This window comes from Phacochoerus africanus, chromosome 16 (genome assembly GCF_016906955.1).
Source record: "Phacochoerus africanus isolate WHEZ1 chromosome 16, ROS_Pafr_v1, whole genome shotgun sequence".
In the NCBI taxonomy this organism is placed as follows: Eukaryota; Metazoa; Chordata; class Mammalia; order Artiodactyla; family Suidae; genus Phacochoerus; species Phacochoerus africanus.
Genome location: NC_062559.1, coordinates 38,596,494 through 38,614,893, shown reverse-complemented (window position 1 = coordinate 38,614,893; position 18,400 = coordinate 38,596,494). Strand labels below are relative to the sequence as shown.

The 18,400-nt window shown below is 39.7% G+C and overlaps 1 protein-coding gene across 1 annotated transcript in view; it reads right to left on the bottom strand.

Annotated features, from left to right (window-relative positions):
• TBX20 (T-box transcription factor 20) overlaps positions 1–17,070 on the bottom strand; it is a 46,314-nt gene extending 29,244 nt beyond the window's left edge. The window contains exons 1-5 of the mRNA XM_047763744.1: positions 16,440–17,070; positions 13,058–13,316; positions 11,924–12,088; positions 7,653–7,761; positions 3,307–3,465 (exon numbers count right to left, since the gene is read on the bottom strand). Of these exons, the coding sequence (XP_047619700.1) occupies positions 3,307–3,465; positions 7,653–7,761; positions 11,924–12,088; positions 13,058–13,316; positions 16,440–16,566 (819 nt within the window). The 5' untranslated portion in view covers positions 16,567–17,070. The remainder of the gene's footprint in view (positions 1–3,306; positions 3,466–7,652; positions 7,762–11,923; positions 12,089–13,057; positions 13,317–16,439) is intronic.
• Positions 17,071–18,400: the final 1,330 nt, after the last annotated feature.

The window sequence follows — 18,400 nt, the reverse complement described above, 5'->3', positions numbered from 1 at the left end:
GACCTTGGGCAAGTATATTAATCACTCTGAACCTCAGTTTCTTCATCCACAAAATGAGGCTCATGGGCTTTCCTCAGGGTATTAGTGTCAGAATTAAATGAGATACTAAGAGATTTTTCTAAATTAAAAGTAATAAATCCAAATCATGAACCTTAGGTGGATACTAATTCAGGAGAAGGGGAGGGAGGTTATAAAGACATTTGTTGGTCCACCTTGAAGCTTTTAATATGAACTCAATTTTAGAGGTGATAAAGATATTGTGGTAACAAAAGAATCTTAGTGTAGACTTTTAGAAGTGCTTACAGATAAAATATGATACATGCAACTTAGTTTCAAATGATTTAGAGAAGAGGGAAAGTATGTACATATACAGAGACTGAAAAACGGGACAGGAGAGGTAAAGCAAGTGTGGTTAAATGTTACTGTTCAATCTGGGTGGAGAGTACATGTGGTTCATTTTACCATTTGTTTAACTTTAGGATATTTGAAAATTTTCTAGATAAGTGTTGGGCAGGAACAAAAGTATTCAGTGAGATAATTTCACTAACTACATATGGCTCCTGTTAGAAACAGCTAATGCCAGTATATAGTCTGACCGTCCATTTAGACGATTATCATCTTGTTACACTGGCTGAGGTCAGTGTGAAGTGCTCCACGCGCATAGCAGGTAAGCAGTGAGCACTTGCTGAAAAGAAAAGTTAACATAAAGAACTGAAACTCTCTAAAAAAGATGTCTTGAATCCATAGAGGTCACAGCTGAGAGAAGGTGAAGTTTTGCTTTCTTGGAGACACCAGGTACTTAAAGCTTAGAGGTTAAGAACATGAACTTTTAAAACTAACCACCTGGATTCAAATCTATGATGGGCGCATAGACTGGGTTAAGTTATTTAACTCCTCACCTCAATTCTTTCAGCTGTAAAATGCAACGTAGAAATACTGTTGTTCCTATCTCATAATATCATTGCGAATATTAGATAAGACAAAGCACCTTAAATGGTGCCTTGCACACAGTAAGTACCCAAATATTTGCTATTATTATAACTGTGTAGATAATAACCTCCTATTCCAGTGTACTGTGATATGAGAAGTTCTGCCAGTATTTATTCAGGATTGATTTTTCACCAGTTAAACCAAATCTAAGATGTAGTACTTAGAACTTTCCTTAATTTTATTCTATTTGTAATTTTCACTAAAAAAAACCAATTTACCTATTCTTGTTTTGGTTCTCTAATTCTGATAAAAACAATGAAGTTTCCATTTGACAAGTTTTTCTTTCATTCTCAAACATTAATAGGGGTTCTTGTATTCATAATAAATCTAATGTTTTATAATAATAAAAGCTACAAATTCAGTTAGTGTAAATTGAGTTGAATGCTTCAGAAATCTTTTCTGAACCTATGATATCTGCATTACATGTATCCTCAAATAAATTAAAAATGAGATCGTTGATGTTAATGTTCCAGATTCTAAGAGAAATAGCATTAGTGTTTTAGGTCTTTGTGGGCTTCGGTCTATACTGAAATTTTTAGCATGGGCATTTTCTGAAAGTTGCCATTCTGTCTTGTTATCTTAGGGATAATTAAAAAGTTACTTTGCTTTTACTTAAAGATGATTAATATGATAATATTTGTGCATTCATTTATCTTAACTTAAAAATAAGCCACTAAAATTTAAAAATCCAAATGGGGACAGATCCTCGTCGGACATTCCAGACACAGTCCAGTAGTCACCACATGCCTTATTGATGGAGTGCCTTACAGTTTCTAAAGGCATGCATAAGCACAGCATCTCATTTGATCCTTACAGGAATTCCCTAAGATGGTCTGGTTCTTACCCCAGTTTACAGACAAAGAAAATGACAGCCACAGTGATGAAGTAAAATCTGCTCAAAGTCGCACAGAAATTTTAGGCTCCCTATGCCTTTCAGACACATCCCTACTCCAGCCATTTTGCACATCCTTTCTCTAGGCTCACATTTTCTCATTTGTTTAGGGCTTTCAGCTTTTTCTTTTTCCTCTTCCTGAGAGACTCAACACCATCTCTCCTTGGTTTACCATCCCACTCTGGACTCTGCCTAACAGTTATTCACCGAGAACCCAAAATACAACAGCATCAAGACATGAGAGCAAGAGTCCTGGCTACCTATAGCTAATCAAATAATAGTCAGATAAAAATCACATAAATGATAATAATCAAATAATCAAATAAAAATCACATAAAAAACAGATTAAACTGACCATGTGAGGTTTTTTTTGGTTTTGTTTTGTTTTTTTACTGAAATGCAGTACATCAAGCTGAATTCTTCTTCTGGTCCTTTCGGACTATGGAAAATTATCTTCTCTTAGCTTCAGCTTCCTCACTCAAAAACGTTACTGTCACCTCCAGCCTTAAGATTGCACTGACCATGAAAGAAGAATACATGGGGAAGCTTCTAATGGTGCCCAGTCCTTAGCAAGACTCTGACAGATATTTACTGATTCAGAATAAATCTTATGGATGAAGAAATGTATAAAGTTTAAATATGATTTAGACAGTAGAAAATATGTAACTCAGTATTATAAATTAGATAGCTTGGTGTTAATTAAATACATAGCTGCTTCTACAGTTTATTATCTAAAGAGGCATTTAAAATCATTCTACTATTGGGGTGGGGGGATGTGCTTGGGCTGTGGGATGGAAATCCTGTGAAATCAGATTGTTACGATCATTATACAACTACAGATGTGATAAATTCATTTGAGTAGTAAAAAAATGAAAAAAAATAAAGCATACTTGAGCATAAAAAAATAATAAAAAATAAAATAAAATAAAATCATTCTACTATAATTATCTCACCCTAAATTACAGCTAAGTCTCACAAAATACCTAATGTATCAGTAGATTGGTTAGTTGGCTAGACTATGTGTGTTAATTTGGCGGAAAAACTGAACTTCCAAATTTTATGAAGCAGTAAGTGTATGGTTATGTACATAACGAAGCTGTATAGGGAGAATGAAAAGCAAGATGGTAATTTCTTGAGAAGAGAATTTGAGAAGGCAGATTGAGACAAGTTTGGGTGGAAGAGTGGGCCATGAACAGCCTAACCGGGAGTTTAAAGATTCTAGAAAAGATGGTATAATAAAGACCTTCATAACCTCGAGCTACAATCTTTCTACACACTTGGAGATCCTGGGACTGATTCTCAATAGCTTACTCCGAAGTGAACTTCTATATTGAGTACTGGAATAGCTCTTCTCTCCAAGAAAATAAAAGCACGTCCTAAATCCTCATCTTATTCAGGAAATAAATTATGAAGGGTACACTCACTAGTTGATTCTGATAGGCAGTGACCGCTGTAAAAACTGTTTCTGGAAAGATGAATGTTCGGAATTCTTCAGACTTCAGATTGAGCAGTGAGGCTGTGTGGTCTTTCTTCTTAATAATGTGCACTCGTGGCTGGTACTTGTGCATTGAGTTCAAAATTATCTGTAACAACAAAGAGTGGGAAGTACAGTGCTGAATTTTAAGAACTTATGTTGCTAAACAGCCAAATTATAGTGAGGCAAAGAAAGAACCATAAAATCTACAGTTTCAAATTCAGTTATAAGATTAGGATCTCCCCTTTCACATTCTCCAGGCAAATAATTTTTACAAGATACTGCAGAGTCATTATTGTGAACCACATTTTACCAAAACAACTGCAAATAATATAGGTTGTTTCAAGCGTCCTTTCCAAAATGATGGAGGAAAAGTCATTTGGAGGATAAGTTTGTTTATTTAAAAAAAGTTTTTTTTTTTTTTTTTTTTTAAGTCTGGTTAGACCAAAGGTGGTATGTCTCTAAATTTTCTGAAGTTAAGAAATTACATATTCGAGAAGGCCAGGTTTGTTATTGGGGCTGTGGAAGATGGGGGCTTGAGTAGGAGATGGGGAGGAATAAAACAGTTTTTAAAAGCAGGGCAGTATAAGTTAGACCTTGGTTAGAGTACTGAATCTGCTACTTTCCAGCTCTTTAATCTTGGACCAAGTGATCTCACCTCTCTAACATCATTTGCTTAAATGCAAAAACAGTCTTAACCTGATAGGGTTGTGGCAAGGATAAGATGATATTACCCTTGTAAATCACATAGCAAATAGGAAGTGCCCAGTATATATGAACCGTATCGTCGTCGTCATCACCATCATTTCCAACAGATTCATTGACTCCTGATGTCCAGTTACAAACTAAATAGGAATGACAGTGAGGGCCATCTTCCCTTCCATAGGTACTAGAGGTTGCCCAGTGCTTAGATATCAGAAACATGCTCTTGTTAACAAGGCAGTATTTTTCATGTATTTTAAAGTAAAATATAATAATTTACCATTATGAAACTTGAGCAACAAAATTTACTTTCAGATGTGAAAGATCTTCCACATCTTCCCCCCTGTAGCCCAGAAAGATACCTAAATCTGCAAAATCAAGTATGTTTTTCCTGGGATAACAGGGCTCACATTGTACACACACTTCACCTCAAGGGCCTCGCAGAGAGCCCGGCTCTCCGGGGAGGTGTTTGATGTTGTTGCTCCCTTGTTTTCTCAGCTAACTTGAGTGTAGTGGGTGAGTGTTACCACTGGTTGACTTTAGCACAGTTAAATACTAGTCACTGTGAGGTAAATGATAGAGAATCACTCTCTTTCTACACTGAGATATAAGCCAACAAAGTTACAGGGCATTAACTGGTATTGAGTTTTGAATGTGCCGTCATTTTATTATCCCAGATTTGAATAGAAATTACTGAAATGAGAAAGGCAAATACCATGATATCACTAATATGTGGAATCTAATAAAAAATGATACAAAAGAACTTATCACAAAACAGAAATAGATTCATAGATTTTGAAACCAAACTTATGGTTACCAAAGGGGAAACACTGGGGGGAGGGATAAATTGGGAGTTTGAGAGTGGTATATACACAATACTTTAAACAAAATTGGTAAGTTAATAGGGACCTACCGTATAGCATAGGGAAATCTACCTAATACTCTATGATGGCCTATATGGGAAAAGAATCTGAAAAAGAATGGATATATGTATAACTTTGCTATACATCAGAAGCTAACACAACATTGTAAGTCAACTACCTATATGTAATTTTTAAAAGCAATTATTTAAACAAATGAGAGCTTTGACTCATTTGTTACTCTCATATATGTAAATAACTTATATATAAGTCAACTACATATATATTTTATATATTTTTTAAAAGAAATTAAATGAGAACTTTAACTTAATCAAAACAAACTTTGAAAATGTTATCTCTTTGTATAATGCATTTATTATAGGAGTTCAGGATGCATATGCTCAGTCATAAAACTGGAATAAACTCAAAGTGGTAAAAGTAAATACCTCCTGATACTGATATAAGAAAAACTTTAGCATTCATTATATATTTTACTAAAAAGATAGAGTTTCCAAATCTCTCCCTCTCTCCCTCTTTCCCTCTCTCTTACACACACAGACACACACACACAAACTAAGTTTTAAATAAGACCCCCTCTTCCTTACTTAAACCACACCCAGATTGATTTCCTTTAGGAAAGGGTGCCAGACAGACTCAGACCCCAAATTGAGTCTCAGACCCCAGGGCTCATTGGACCTCTGCTCAGACTTGTATGGAGCTAAGGAGAAGTGATAAAAATGTAGAATTTGTTTCATTAAAGAAATAAATTTCCGGAAATAAGAAGCCTTCCTGTTGTAAAACTAAAAGTGCATCTAAAAGGGGAACTTCTTCAGGGCTGATTCAAAGAACTTGGCTGAACAACACAGGATCTAAAATGTTCCTTGTAGTTTTCAGAATACACTATTTCTAGTGACAGAAGGTTATATTAAATAAAATTTTAAAGCTAAAATGGATATTGGTAACCATTCAAGACAGCTTGTCAAGGTCTAATCTTGGCATAATCAGACTAGAACCCAGAGCTCCTGAAATATAACTTAGCACTATTCCCATTCATGAAGCTGATGCTAAAAAGAAAACATATCAAAATGAATTCTCAAATCTTTCTGGAAAGACCCAAGTAGTTATTCTAAAAGCTCTACATATGGAAGAATACTAGAACCATGAAAATATTTCATTTCTCCCTGCAAAGATTTCAGTGGAGCCCAAGTAATTTTGATATGACTGACATTAAGAATGATCATGGGCCTACAGAAAAGGTCTCTCAGATACTTAATAAATTTTAATTTGAAAAAAATTCTGTCAGTGATCTAAAAAAAAGGATAATTGTGCCAACATCCTTGAAGGTACATCTCAACTATCTTTTCCAATACATCAAATAACAGAAACCTATTAACCTATGTCTGGCATCCCAACAGTACCACCAGCAGAGTCGTGAGTTAACCTGACCACTTTGACTTGGTTGGGATAAACAAGGTCTTCTGTGGGCCTATGGATAGTGGCAATGCCTGATGTGATTTATTTGGTTCCAGGTTAAATCCAACCATTTGAAACCAGGTCTAGAACTCTCTGATTTATTATCTACATGTAACCATCTTTCTTGAGGAAAGTTTTGAAACTCTTCTTCTAAATTGCATTGATTCGATAAAAACTAAAACCTTAAGTAATAGGAGCCCTAATAAAGGAGTAAGGGAGTGAATAATTATATCAGGATATCTAAGCCGAGGAAAGCAACTATGAAAATAACAGTATGCTTTCTGGCAAAAGAGGCAAAAAAAGAAACAGTATTCTCCTCATCAAAAAGAAGCGTGTGGGGGAAAAATGTAATTGTAATGTATACATGTAAGGATAACCTGACCCCCTTGCTGTACAGTGGGGAAAAAAAAAAATAAATAATTAAAAAAAAATTTCCACGCAAAAAAAAAAAAGAAGTGTGCATGTCTATCCAAAGTTTTCTTAGCATCAGTCCTAAAACAATTTTAAAAATGTAAATCTTTATTTTAGAGCATGAAATAACATCACAGATAGTTCCTTAAAAATCAATCTTATCAAATGTATAAATGCCTGTGTCAATGGCTAATGTTCTATTAACTGTTAAGAGCTCAGCATTCCAATTTTTCTTTTTTCCACATTTTGATGAAATCCTTATTGATGCAGAATCAAATTGTTTTGCTTTTAACTGCAAGACTTTTCTGTGTTTTAATATTCATAAGACTCTCTACAGAGGGGATTAAACAATGAGTTAACAGGACTTTCCCAAATTTATTTGGACCTAAAACCCTTTTGCCCATTGCATCTCACAAGAATGTGTTCTATAAAACACACTTTGGGAAACCCCCATAGGAGGTCTTAGCCCCATTCTCTTTATGTTGGGTTATCAGTTACATCACTGACAGAAATTAGATGTTTAACCCATGGATGGGCTGTAGTAACCTCCAAAATGCATATATTCTCTTTGTTTAGTTGGTGCAGGTAGTTAAGCATTGCAGAAGTCTTAGGAATCCAAGGTGCTGAAGGTCCCCAACCCTCTTGCATAGAAATGGCATACAGCATCCCTGTAAGGGACCTCTTGGCAACAGCAGTCAAGGTTCCCTGAGGAAAACATGACTGTTCTTCTGGAATGACTCAAAGCCAGAGGGTGGGAGGGAGAAAAGGAGGAGACTTTGAACTAGGAAGTTTTACATGACTTCTCTTTTCCACGCCAGGGAATCCACATAGTCCAAGGCACTGTACTTACATGGCCATGCTGATCCAGTTCATTGTTCGTGAGTTTCACCTTTTCAAAAGACACCATCTGTTTGAGTAGCTGTTCACCGGTGAAAGGAGAGTCTGGATGTACATACAGCCTAAGGAAATTATGAGAGAATATCATTGAAACATTTAAAAAAAAATCTGTTCTCTATGGGTTATAAAGTATTCTGATCTAAAGGAACACAGAAATCTCATATAAATGGTGAATTTCATACAATCTCAGATTTAATACAGCAATACCAAAGTAACTCTAAAACATTTAAATTTAAACTTTTTGTGTGTTTATCAATGATTTTAAAGGGGGTAATAATGCATTTTCTGTTATTTGCTGAACAAGTCATTGTTTTAAAGGTAGTTTTAAAGGTAATTTTTAAAGGTAGTTTTTGTCCATCTATCTAATCAGCTATTAGTCTGCTTCTGTCAAATTAAAAATCCTGATGGAGTTCCCTTCGTGGCTGAGCTGGTTAAGAACCCAACTAGTATCTATGAGGATGCAGGTTCTGTCCCTGTCCTTGCTCACTGGGTTAAGGATCCAGCATTGCCTTGAGCTGTGGTATAGGCCTCAGATGAGGCTCAGATCTGGCGTTGCTGTGGCTGTGGTATGGGATGGAAGCTGCAGCTCTGATTCGACCCCTAGCCTGGGAAATTCCATGTGCCACAGGTGTGGCCCTTAAAAATATATATATTTTTATTGTAGATATTCTCAAAAGAAAGACTAGGTTGTACTAATTGCCTGATGAGTTCCTAGGATGAGCATTGCTAAAAAGCAATGAAAATAAAGAATTTAAAAGAGGAAATAATTCTAGACAATCTGTTCATTTAAACTTGAAAGTGACTCAGTTTAAAGTTTGCGTTCTTCATAAATATAAGACAAAATGATTTCAATACAGTGACCTAGGAGTTCCCGTCGTGGCGCAGTGGTTAACGAATCCGACTAGGAACCATGAGGTTGCGGGTTCGGTCCCTGCCCTTGCTCAGTGGGTTAAGGATCCAGCGTTGCCGTGAGCTGTGGTGTAGCGGCCCAAGAAATAGCAACAACAACAACAACAACAAGGCAAAAGACAAAAACAAACAAACAAACAAAAACAAATACAGTGACCTAGAGAACTTTTAATGGTCTACAGATCATGTAGTCTCTTGCTTCTCTTGGTCCCTTGAATATTACCATTTTCATCATCACCTACTTAAGTGCTCACTAAGTGAGAGTGAAAACAAGCTAGGTAAGCTTCAAATTATTCAATATATTCATCTCACACAGCCTAAGAAAAACAAACAACAAACAAACAAAACCCCCAAACCAAAAAAGCTTTTATGAGAAAAAAATGTACTTAGCAAGTATTTATCATTTATTGATCAGCTGCTATGTCCAGGCAGTCTTTTACCCACTCAGAGTTAAATGCAGCTCATTTGTTCAACCTGCAGGTTTCACACTAAGTAAAACTCTTTGTAAATCTCGGTCCTGGTATCCACTCAATGTAAGCTTTTCTGAAGTCAGGAGGTTACAGAACTAATGATGGGGAAGGAAATATCCTTGATTTAATGGGGTAAATTCCTTTGTCTATGCATCAGGTTATTTATATCTATATTTTGTATAGGATCCTTATAACTATCATTAAACATAAACATTACAGTTTGAGCAAGGGCAAAGAAAAAAGTCAATAAAACCCTTCCCTTGTAATATTCATGTAAAGAACAAGAAGTCTATGCTGTGGTTTGGTCACACAAAGGACTACAAATAGAGGAATTGCTTGCACATGCTGAAACTCACAAAGCCCACCAGAAGCAAAATACAGGCTGACAGCACTGGATTCTTACCAGACCCATACAAGAACTTTTTAGGTGTTTTGGTGGTTTTAGGTGTTTGTTTGAATTTTTTTTTAGGAAGAGTGCTCAAAATTGCTTTTCAATTGAAGTATTCTTTGATGACACAACTATAATAGCTTTTCAAGTGTCACCCTTCTAAGGCTATAGCTTTATAGGGGCAGTTGTTTTATTGATCAGCACCACATCCCACCCACTCCTCCAAAAAAGTTCAAAAATATTTAACATCCTAGAAGTTGATAAGATGGTCCCTCTTAAAGTACCAATTCACCACATATGATAGCATTAATAAGATTAATTTTGAAAATCTCAATTACTTTAAAGAGAAGGAAATGTCTTAGATGAAAATATAACTATTTAGATCATGTACAATATCCTGCCCATTATTATGATCAAATGATATTGTCGGGTATCTGACAGTATTCTTCTGATTAGGAACAACTGACTGATGAACTTCGGTCTAAAATAAAATGCTTCAAAGAACTAGAACCACAAAGAATTTCTATCATCGATATGAAAATGATCACCTCCCAAGTTTTTCACTTTGCACATGTGGAGCTAGAAAATATAGCACTATATCTTTTAATAATGATAAAGAATGGTTACTTACATGATCTAACATATTTCTGTCCTCTAAAGCACAAAATGTTTTAATCTAATATCAATATAAATAAGCTGAATTCGGGTAAATGAAAAAGCATTCAGGAAGCTCGCTTCTTTCCAGTCCCTTGGGACTTAAAATTCCAGCAATAGCTTAAACATGCTTCAGTTAAGATAGTGTATTGGTACATGCTTTCCTTCTCCAACCAGAACAGATTAGTAACATAAACAAGGCATGTCATATTTTCAACTGGCCTGCATCAGTTCCCCATACCTTCAGATAGGAGGAAAATGTATGCTAAATAAGAGTGATTAACTGCTTAGAGGAAAGACTTGGAGAAGAAAAAGAAGGGGTGGTGCTTGTAAAAATGGTTAGGAATCTGCTAATATACTTCTCTTACTCTCTTTTCTTTCTTCCCCTCTCTCCTTTAAAACATGTATAAATTTTGGAGAGACACTCTAGAGTAATGTGAATTGCTAATTAATAATAAATAGTAGAGAACACTAATTATATTAATTTTAATATCTATCATACATTTGTAAATCTTGCTCAGTTTTTTTTTTTTTTGAAAAAAGAGTGATATTTAAAAAGTTTCTTAGTTCTGACTGTTATTTAATATAGCAATTTGGAAGGGCTAGCAAGATGTCCTTCCTAGACTCTTGTGGGATTGGAAAACTCTGAGAGGCTTCTTTTAATCTCTTCTTTAGGTTTTTAACATACTGTAAACTCAATAACTTGATCGACTACTAAGTAAACTTAAGAGTCCTCCAGTATTGTATGTGTAAATTGTCAGTGTTGATTCTGTGCCTTGACTTAGACTCCACACTAAATACTTAAAAAATCAGCCGTAACTTCACAGAGTTCCTAAACCTGTACATTTACATAAATTCTTAGCTCTGATGTGAACTTTGAATCAATTAATAAAGATAACACAGTCATAAAATAACTTTAAAGCTGTAGGGCTTTGTTTTAGAACCCTAAATGTAAAGTCATTTAATATTTGTTGTTTGTATTAAAGTATGCAGTAAGAATCCTGTGCTTCAACTATTAGTATTCACATAAGCAAAAACATGCTGTCCCCCCTCCCACCCCAAATGCTCATTTGGGCAAGGCAGCAGCAAGAAAGGTTCGCATGTGATTTTTTAAACAGAGTTCTCATAGAAAAATATTGCCAATGAATGGCACAAAAAATAACACGTTTTGTTTGGATCACTAGCTATTAATTGAGTAATTTTTCAGTAAAAGAATATCAACCTGATGTTGACTTATATTTATCCATTAATTACAGAGAAGGGAAAATAAGAGTTTCTTTTTCTTATTTAAAAATCTCTGAGCCTTTTGCTGGTCAAAAACAACCATATTTTACCAAAATGATGTTTATTAGGTGAAGTTATAACCACATTATAATAAATATTTACCATAAGCAACTGCTTTGCTAAAATGCACGCTTCTAAAAAGGATTTTAGGGCAAACACTTCACCGGTAAGTTTATTCTTTTTGGTGTTAGCCAAATAGAAATGATGAGTGTCCTATGAAATGGATCCAGATTTCTAAAAAATATTCCAATTGAAATTTAAGGAAAAAAACTTTAAAATGAATTATGAGGAAAGATAAAATTAAATACCGTGTTCTATGCACAAACTCTGCCTTTCTCAGAGACGAACCCATATTTTGTATAGTTAATCCTGGATTGTCTGGGCTTGGAATGCACTCTTACCAGAACTCACGGCTTTAAAAACAGACCCGCTTAAAATTCAAACAACCTAGGTCAGGAGACATTCTGCCAGCAAGGTTAACATGCATTTTGCTCGGCTGGAAAATCTGTAGTCACAAACCTGGCTGGCAGCGGCGGGTCTGCCTTGCCAGCCACCAGCCAGGAAGACCGGTGGTAGGCATAGCGGTACCTCTTGTTGTCCACGGGGACGATGTCCATGAGGACTATGTACTTGGCCTCAGAATCCACGCCGGAAAATGACACCCGGATAGTAGGAAACATCCTCCTGACCCAATGAGACAAAGAGAATCAGCCCGAATTAGGTATGAGGAAAAGAGTCCACCTTCCCTCCCTACCCAGCCCCCCAAAGAACTCTTTTTGTTTCCTGTAAAGCCACAGAGATGTGACTAGGGAGACCAACCTTCTCCTAAACCTAGATAATCAAAAGCGTCACCTCTACGGGAGACCTCATTACTACCCAAAGGAAGGGCTGTGATTAGGGAAAATCCTGTGCTATATCATCAAGCACATTAGGCTCCTGGACCGAAGTCTCTGAAAGCAGAGGAGTTCTGAAACCTTGCTTTGCAGGGAGAAAACTCACTCCTGCTGTAGAAAGCCAGAGCGGGGTTCTCAGGTTGGGTTTTTGGAAGGCTTGGGGGTGCTTCCCCAAGTCCTGAGGGCTGGCGCGATCAAGCACCAAGAGCCTTAGCTCCAGTCCCAAGCCACTCCAACCTAAGACTTCCTGCCTGCCCTGAGTCAGCTAGCTTTGGCGCCAAGTGGACCGGCTGCACCAGTGCTCCATCCTACTGAGGGGTGGGGAGTGTGTCATTTCTGATTTCATTCTTCCGCCTCAGTTTTAATTTTTATTTTCATGGGAGCTTTTGCAAATTGAGGCCAACAAAAGGGAAGACATCCGCCTTGCTCTCAACACCCAGCGGTCTGCCCTGCGCCCTGGCAGGAGCTGAATTCCCCTTTCCCTGCAAATGCCAAACGACATCCCAGGCTGCTGGAGGACAGAGATCCCAGTTCTGTGCCCTTCTCACAAGGCAGGGGTGGGGCTTCTCACAGTCAGATCCTAAGAAAGCAAATGCCTGGACATCTGTCTCTGCAGCTCTTTCCAAAAGGAAAGAAGCCCTCCTTGAGCGAAGCTTCCTCATTAAGTTTTACCCAATTCCTGGAAACTCCCTTTGCCACCCAGGGCTCCATTCCCTCCTCCCTACTCCTCAGCCTGACAAGCACCCCTACCCTGCCCCACCTTCCAGACTTGGTGATGATCATCTCCGTGCCTAGCTCATGGAATTTGTCCCAGAGCTCCTTCGTCTCCAGGCTGCAGGCAATTTTGGCCATTTCTTCGCTGGGGATGATGGGGGTGGTGGGGATCAGAGGCTCTGTGCACAAAGAAGAGGAGGATGGGCTGCTGCTGCCCACACCACTGCCTCCAAACTCCCCGTGAGCATCCAGGCTGGTCAGCTCGCCCAGGGGCTGAGCGCAGGATGACTTCTCAACAAATTGTTCTGCAGGCGAAGAGAATTGAGACTGACAGGAATGCTTGACCAAAGATACAGTAAGGAGAACAGCACTACCTAAAATAGATACCTGGATTTGAGTTTGGAAAAGTTAAGCTCAGACTTTTCAGGAGGGCAGCAGTAACTCATCACAACATAAATCTAGAGAGAGTCCTGTGGAGTGACATGGTTCCTGCTTACTTACTGAACCAAATGAGTTCTAGAACCATAGTTTGTTACCACCGTTACTGAAACCCTCTTTGCAGAATAAAAATGTGAGGCGTGGATAAAGGAAAAAGTAATGACCATGAATACCATGAACAGCAGGTATTCCTGCTGTTATCCCTCCCACATTCTAAACTTCATAGCTTGTGGGATCTAGTGCCAGTTTTCCCTCTTTGACATAGGAAGACCCAGGAAGTGAAGAGATCAGCACCTTTGAGGGGAACTTCCCTTTGCTCCTGGAGCCCTCTCTCCATAAGAAAATGAAAAAGGCGTGTGTGTGGGAGATGTATTTTTTTAAATTAGGTTACTTCACTTCTCTACCTGGCTCTTAGTTTCCTAGGCTTTCAGATATTAGATTAGAGCATTTTTATAATATCCCTCCCAGCCTGTGATCTTGTGAAAGACTAGCATATTGCTTGTTATACCAGAGGAGTGTACTCTCTGGGCCAATTTTTTTGAATGGGTTTGAAACAGTTACTTGAGGGGTGATGTGTGTATTTTTTTCTCACACATTCTCTCAAAAATGTTCTGGAAGTGAGGAAAAGAGGCCCAAACCTAGACTAGCAAAGTATTAAAGAAGGAAGAATGGTTTGCCGCCCACCATCAGGCTGAAATACCACTTGCCTATGAACCAAACATTTTCCTTCACAGCTGATAAGGGTCTGGGACTACACCAGTCACTTTGATGGAATACAGGGAGAGTTTTGTAATTGTCCCAATTATCTTGCATCCCTTAAAAAAGAAACTACTTGAATCTGCAATGTGAAACTGAACTCCAAACACCTCTGCTCTTAAGTGCCCTGAAGGAATTGAAACAAGTTATATACATATATATATGTATATATAAAAGATTAAATATATATATATATACACATATACACATATGCACATAAAATGTACATAAAAAAAGAAAGAAAAGGAAAAAAAGAAAAAAAAAGGCAAAAGGAAACTCCCTCAGTCCCAGACTAACCAGTGTGTCAGGGTTGGGAAAGTGGAGAAAGAAAATGATAGTGAAATGCTCTAACACAACATTCTCTATCAGTTATATCTCAATTTAAATCTTTTTTTAATGCTCTAGTGGTCTAAGGTAGTTCTTCTGAATAGAGTTAATGTGTTTAAAATGAGCAATCATGAGGCACATATGACCCTCACCCTACAGTTTTTTTAGCCTCTCACTAGTGTTTCATTCTCTCTTAACAGGTATTTCACATGCTGGAATCCTTTTAGTCATTAGTTGTACTGTGTTGAACTGGCTCTTGAAAGGGACTAGGATGCTTTCTGGTTCTTTCTTTTTGTCTCAGAAGCCTGGGGAAGGATGCTCATTTTGCAGACTGGCATAAGAGTAGGGGTGCTGTGAGCTGAGAATGACTTCATTTTAGAATTCATGGGAAGAGAGGTTTTTTCCCCCCTCTGGAAATAGAGAAGGAAGCAATGTTGAAATTGACAGTGGAGCTGAAGCTGTCATGTTTCCCAGGCTGCTTTATGTACTTCTGTCAGGAATTTTAACCAGAAATCCTCTTTTCCTGCTAGCTACTGAACTATAATGGGGGCATGTATAAAGAATTCGGAGGACCTTAAATAGGAGTGGATAAAGTTGGGAAGCCGCACAAACATAACTTTGAAATTGGTAGTGAATTTTTTTCTAAACAGTTTGGGGTTTGTCTGATGGCTTGTTTCCATTTCTTTGGCAGGGTAGGTGGGAAGAACCAGGGAAAGGGAGATAAAACCTTGGCGGGGAAATTTTTTGTTTTTATGGAGATCTGATTTCCTTTCCCTGGTTCTAAGTTGCTACAGAGATTTTTGTTCTCTCTTTCTGCCCAGTCCCCTTATTTTTCATCTCTAATCTTTCATCTTTTACATTATCACTGTTGTTTCAGATGTGAGATGTTAAAATGAAGGACAGGATAAGGCAGGAAAAAAGTGAGAGTTTAAAAGTTTTTAAAAATATTACCCTAAGTTTACTATTTGATGCTTTCCACTGTTTCAGGGCTACCAGATGATCAGGGTGTGGAATAATTATTACCCGGCAACCCAAGAGGTGATGAGGAGAACACTTCTTTCTCCCTCAATTGTAAAGAGATTTTTGAAACACTTATATCAGTTATCACAGTTGGCAGTTTCTTTCTCACACAATTCACTCCTGCTAAGGGGAATATAGTCCCTTTTCTCCCTTTACTCTGAGCGTAGTGTCTTCTATAAATGGTAAAGGTTGTTAAATAAACAGTATAGCTAAAAGTTGAGGAATTTGGGAAATGGTTACTGCTAATGTTTTTGCCAACCTCCACTAAAAATGACAGCAGTTATAAAATGTCTTAACTGATAAGTCTAGAGCTTCTGTGAAGAAAATGGTTCATGCGGACAGAACTGGTTTATTCTACAGCTCTTGATGGCTTTAAGGAGTGGACTTTGTAGTCTAGCCCAGTCAGGGAAAAAACAAAATCAAATACGTTTGTTGTGAAGTCAGTCTCCTTAGTTTCAAATACACAAGCATGTGTTAAGGCATCGTAGTAAATCCTGTTGAGTCTTTTCAAAGGGCTTTATTATTATTTATCCCAAAATGTTTTATGCCGACGAAGTCACACAAACGCAGGCACACACACGCTCACACACCCACGCACACAGTGTAAGTCCAACTTGACATAAGGATTCTAAAAAGATGGGAAAGCAACTACCGATATATATACGAGATGCGAAACGGTTGCATTTAACAGATTGCAAGAGGTCCAAAGAATTTGGGCCGAAGAGAAAATTCTCCCACCCGCATGTTCTCTGGCCTAAGGGTCAGAACTGCTTCCAGCCGGGAAAGGTGGTTGGCCACCCTCGAGGGCCTCCCGCAGCTGGGAGACAGAGGGAGAGACAAAAGTGCAGCACTCCCACGCCTGCCCACTATCTGACAGCCCGACTTACCCAGGGGTTTGATAGTGTTCTCCGTAGCTTCCTTCTCTTTGGAGCCGCCGCTCGACATCAGAGCGGCGATGGAGAAGGCGTTGGCCCTGGAGGAAAGCTGGGGCTTGGGCGATGCGGTGAACTCCATGGCCCCCAGTGCGCGGTCCTGGCCAGGGACCGGGCCTGACGAACTGCCGTCCAGCTTCCCCAAGAAGGACAAAGACCGAAACACAGCGCAAAGTTTCCGAGTGCAACAACAAGGGAACGGGGGACTCTAGATGAGTCAGTCCCAACCTCCCCAGAGCTCCACTGGTCTCTCCTCTCTTGCACCGCAAAAGCCCACGAACAGCAGGGACTTCGAACTAGCCAGAGGGGACCAATCGCGGGCTCAACCCGGTGCGCAAGCACCGGGATGCCCGGCAGGTCCACTAGCTACGCCGCCGCCGGAAGCTGGAAACTAGCATCAGCCTCGCCAAGCCCAGGGGTCCTGCAGCACCTCTCCGCGTCCTTCCTACCTCTTCGCGCTGGGGACAGCCAGAGCGGCAAAGTGCCAGTGAGAGAGGGGGTGGACGTCTGGAAGCCCGAGGGCGGCCGTGCAAGCACGACGGGGCGCGGAGGACACTGCGCCTTGCGTTAGCTGCCCTGCGCCTTAATTTGCTGGCAGCCGCGATCCCGCATGCCGGCAGCCAGTCAGCGCTGCCACACGTCACTCCTTCCTGATTCCGCTGCGGGGGGCGGGGCCGGGGGGGGGGGGGCGCCCTGACCAGGGCGCCCTCTTGGCCTCGCGCAGCAGCTAGCTGAAACCTGGCACCGGTTCGGGAATGGGATGCCCTCACCGGGATGGCTCAGCGGCTGCGGACCCACCTCGCCTGGTCTCACAGTCCTGGAGTGGGAGGGAGGTGTTCGCTATCGGGAGGGGACGTTTTTGTTGCGTCCTAAGATCTGGGATCCCGGGAGTGACCCGATGCTCGAACCCAGACCAGAGGAAGCCTTGGGGAGTTCTTTCGTCTTCAATTCTTTCTTTTTTTTTTTTTTTCTTATTGGTACTCAAAGTTCCAAAATAAAGTTGGAAAACGCTAAATAGAATAGAAACTGGTGCTACAGAGCGGGTGTCAATGGGCCAGATCCCATTAGTCGGGCAGCACCCAAGGCTGGGTCTTCACACTCGTTGGGCTCCAAAATTTGTCAGCTAGACAGTGGAACTGGAAAAAAAAACGCTTAAGAGAGGGCGGTGAGGATTTGGCAAAGGTTGCCCTCAGAATCACAGCTTCTTTCGCACACCAGTGCGCCTCTCACTCGGAGTTCCTATTTCTGAGAAGGACTCTTAGAAAATTGGGTCTCGACTGAAGGAAAATCGATGGGTGGACAAGGTGCAGGGGGTGCGGCACCCTGCGGGGACCACGCGACGCGCGGCGGGAGAGTGCGAGCCTTGCAGTGCTCGGGCTTGGCAGACACGGAACCTTCCTTCAGCCTTCACAAACTCGTTGCGATTGGGACTTCCCACGGCTGTCGGGGTTTGGGGGGGGTCATCTCTTGGCTTTGTTCAGCTTGAATAACTCAAATTCTCCGAATTCGCAGGGTAATCCGCTTCACTCGGAGCAGTGTAAACTCAGGCTGACACACGCATTCAAGCTATACATGTAAATATTTGCGCTCCTTTCCAGCCTGTTGGTCTGGCGATTAGGAGCCTCTTGGTGGGTCTTAAAAAGAAGGAGGGAAAAGAAGGAAGGAAGGAAAGAAGGGAGGAAAACAGCTCGCATTTCCCACCAACCTTTTCCTCTCTCCACCCCTTGAAATAAACTTATGGGGCATGGTGGTCGGGGGGGACCCTGAAAGTCAAACATTGAAAACGTCCGTGTAAGAAAGATGATGGTACTTTGAAGGGACCTGTGGTTTAAGCTCGTTGTATCAGTTTCTGACAATGTGCTACAGGAAGGTGACTAATGAATATTCTGATATCAGTCTCCAAGTACAGATTGTAT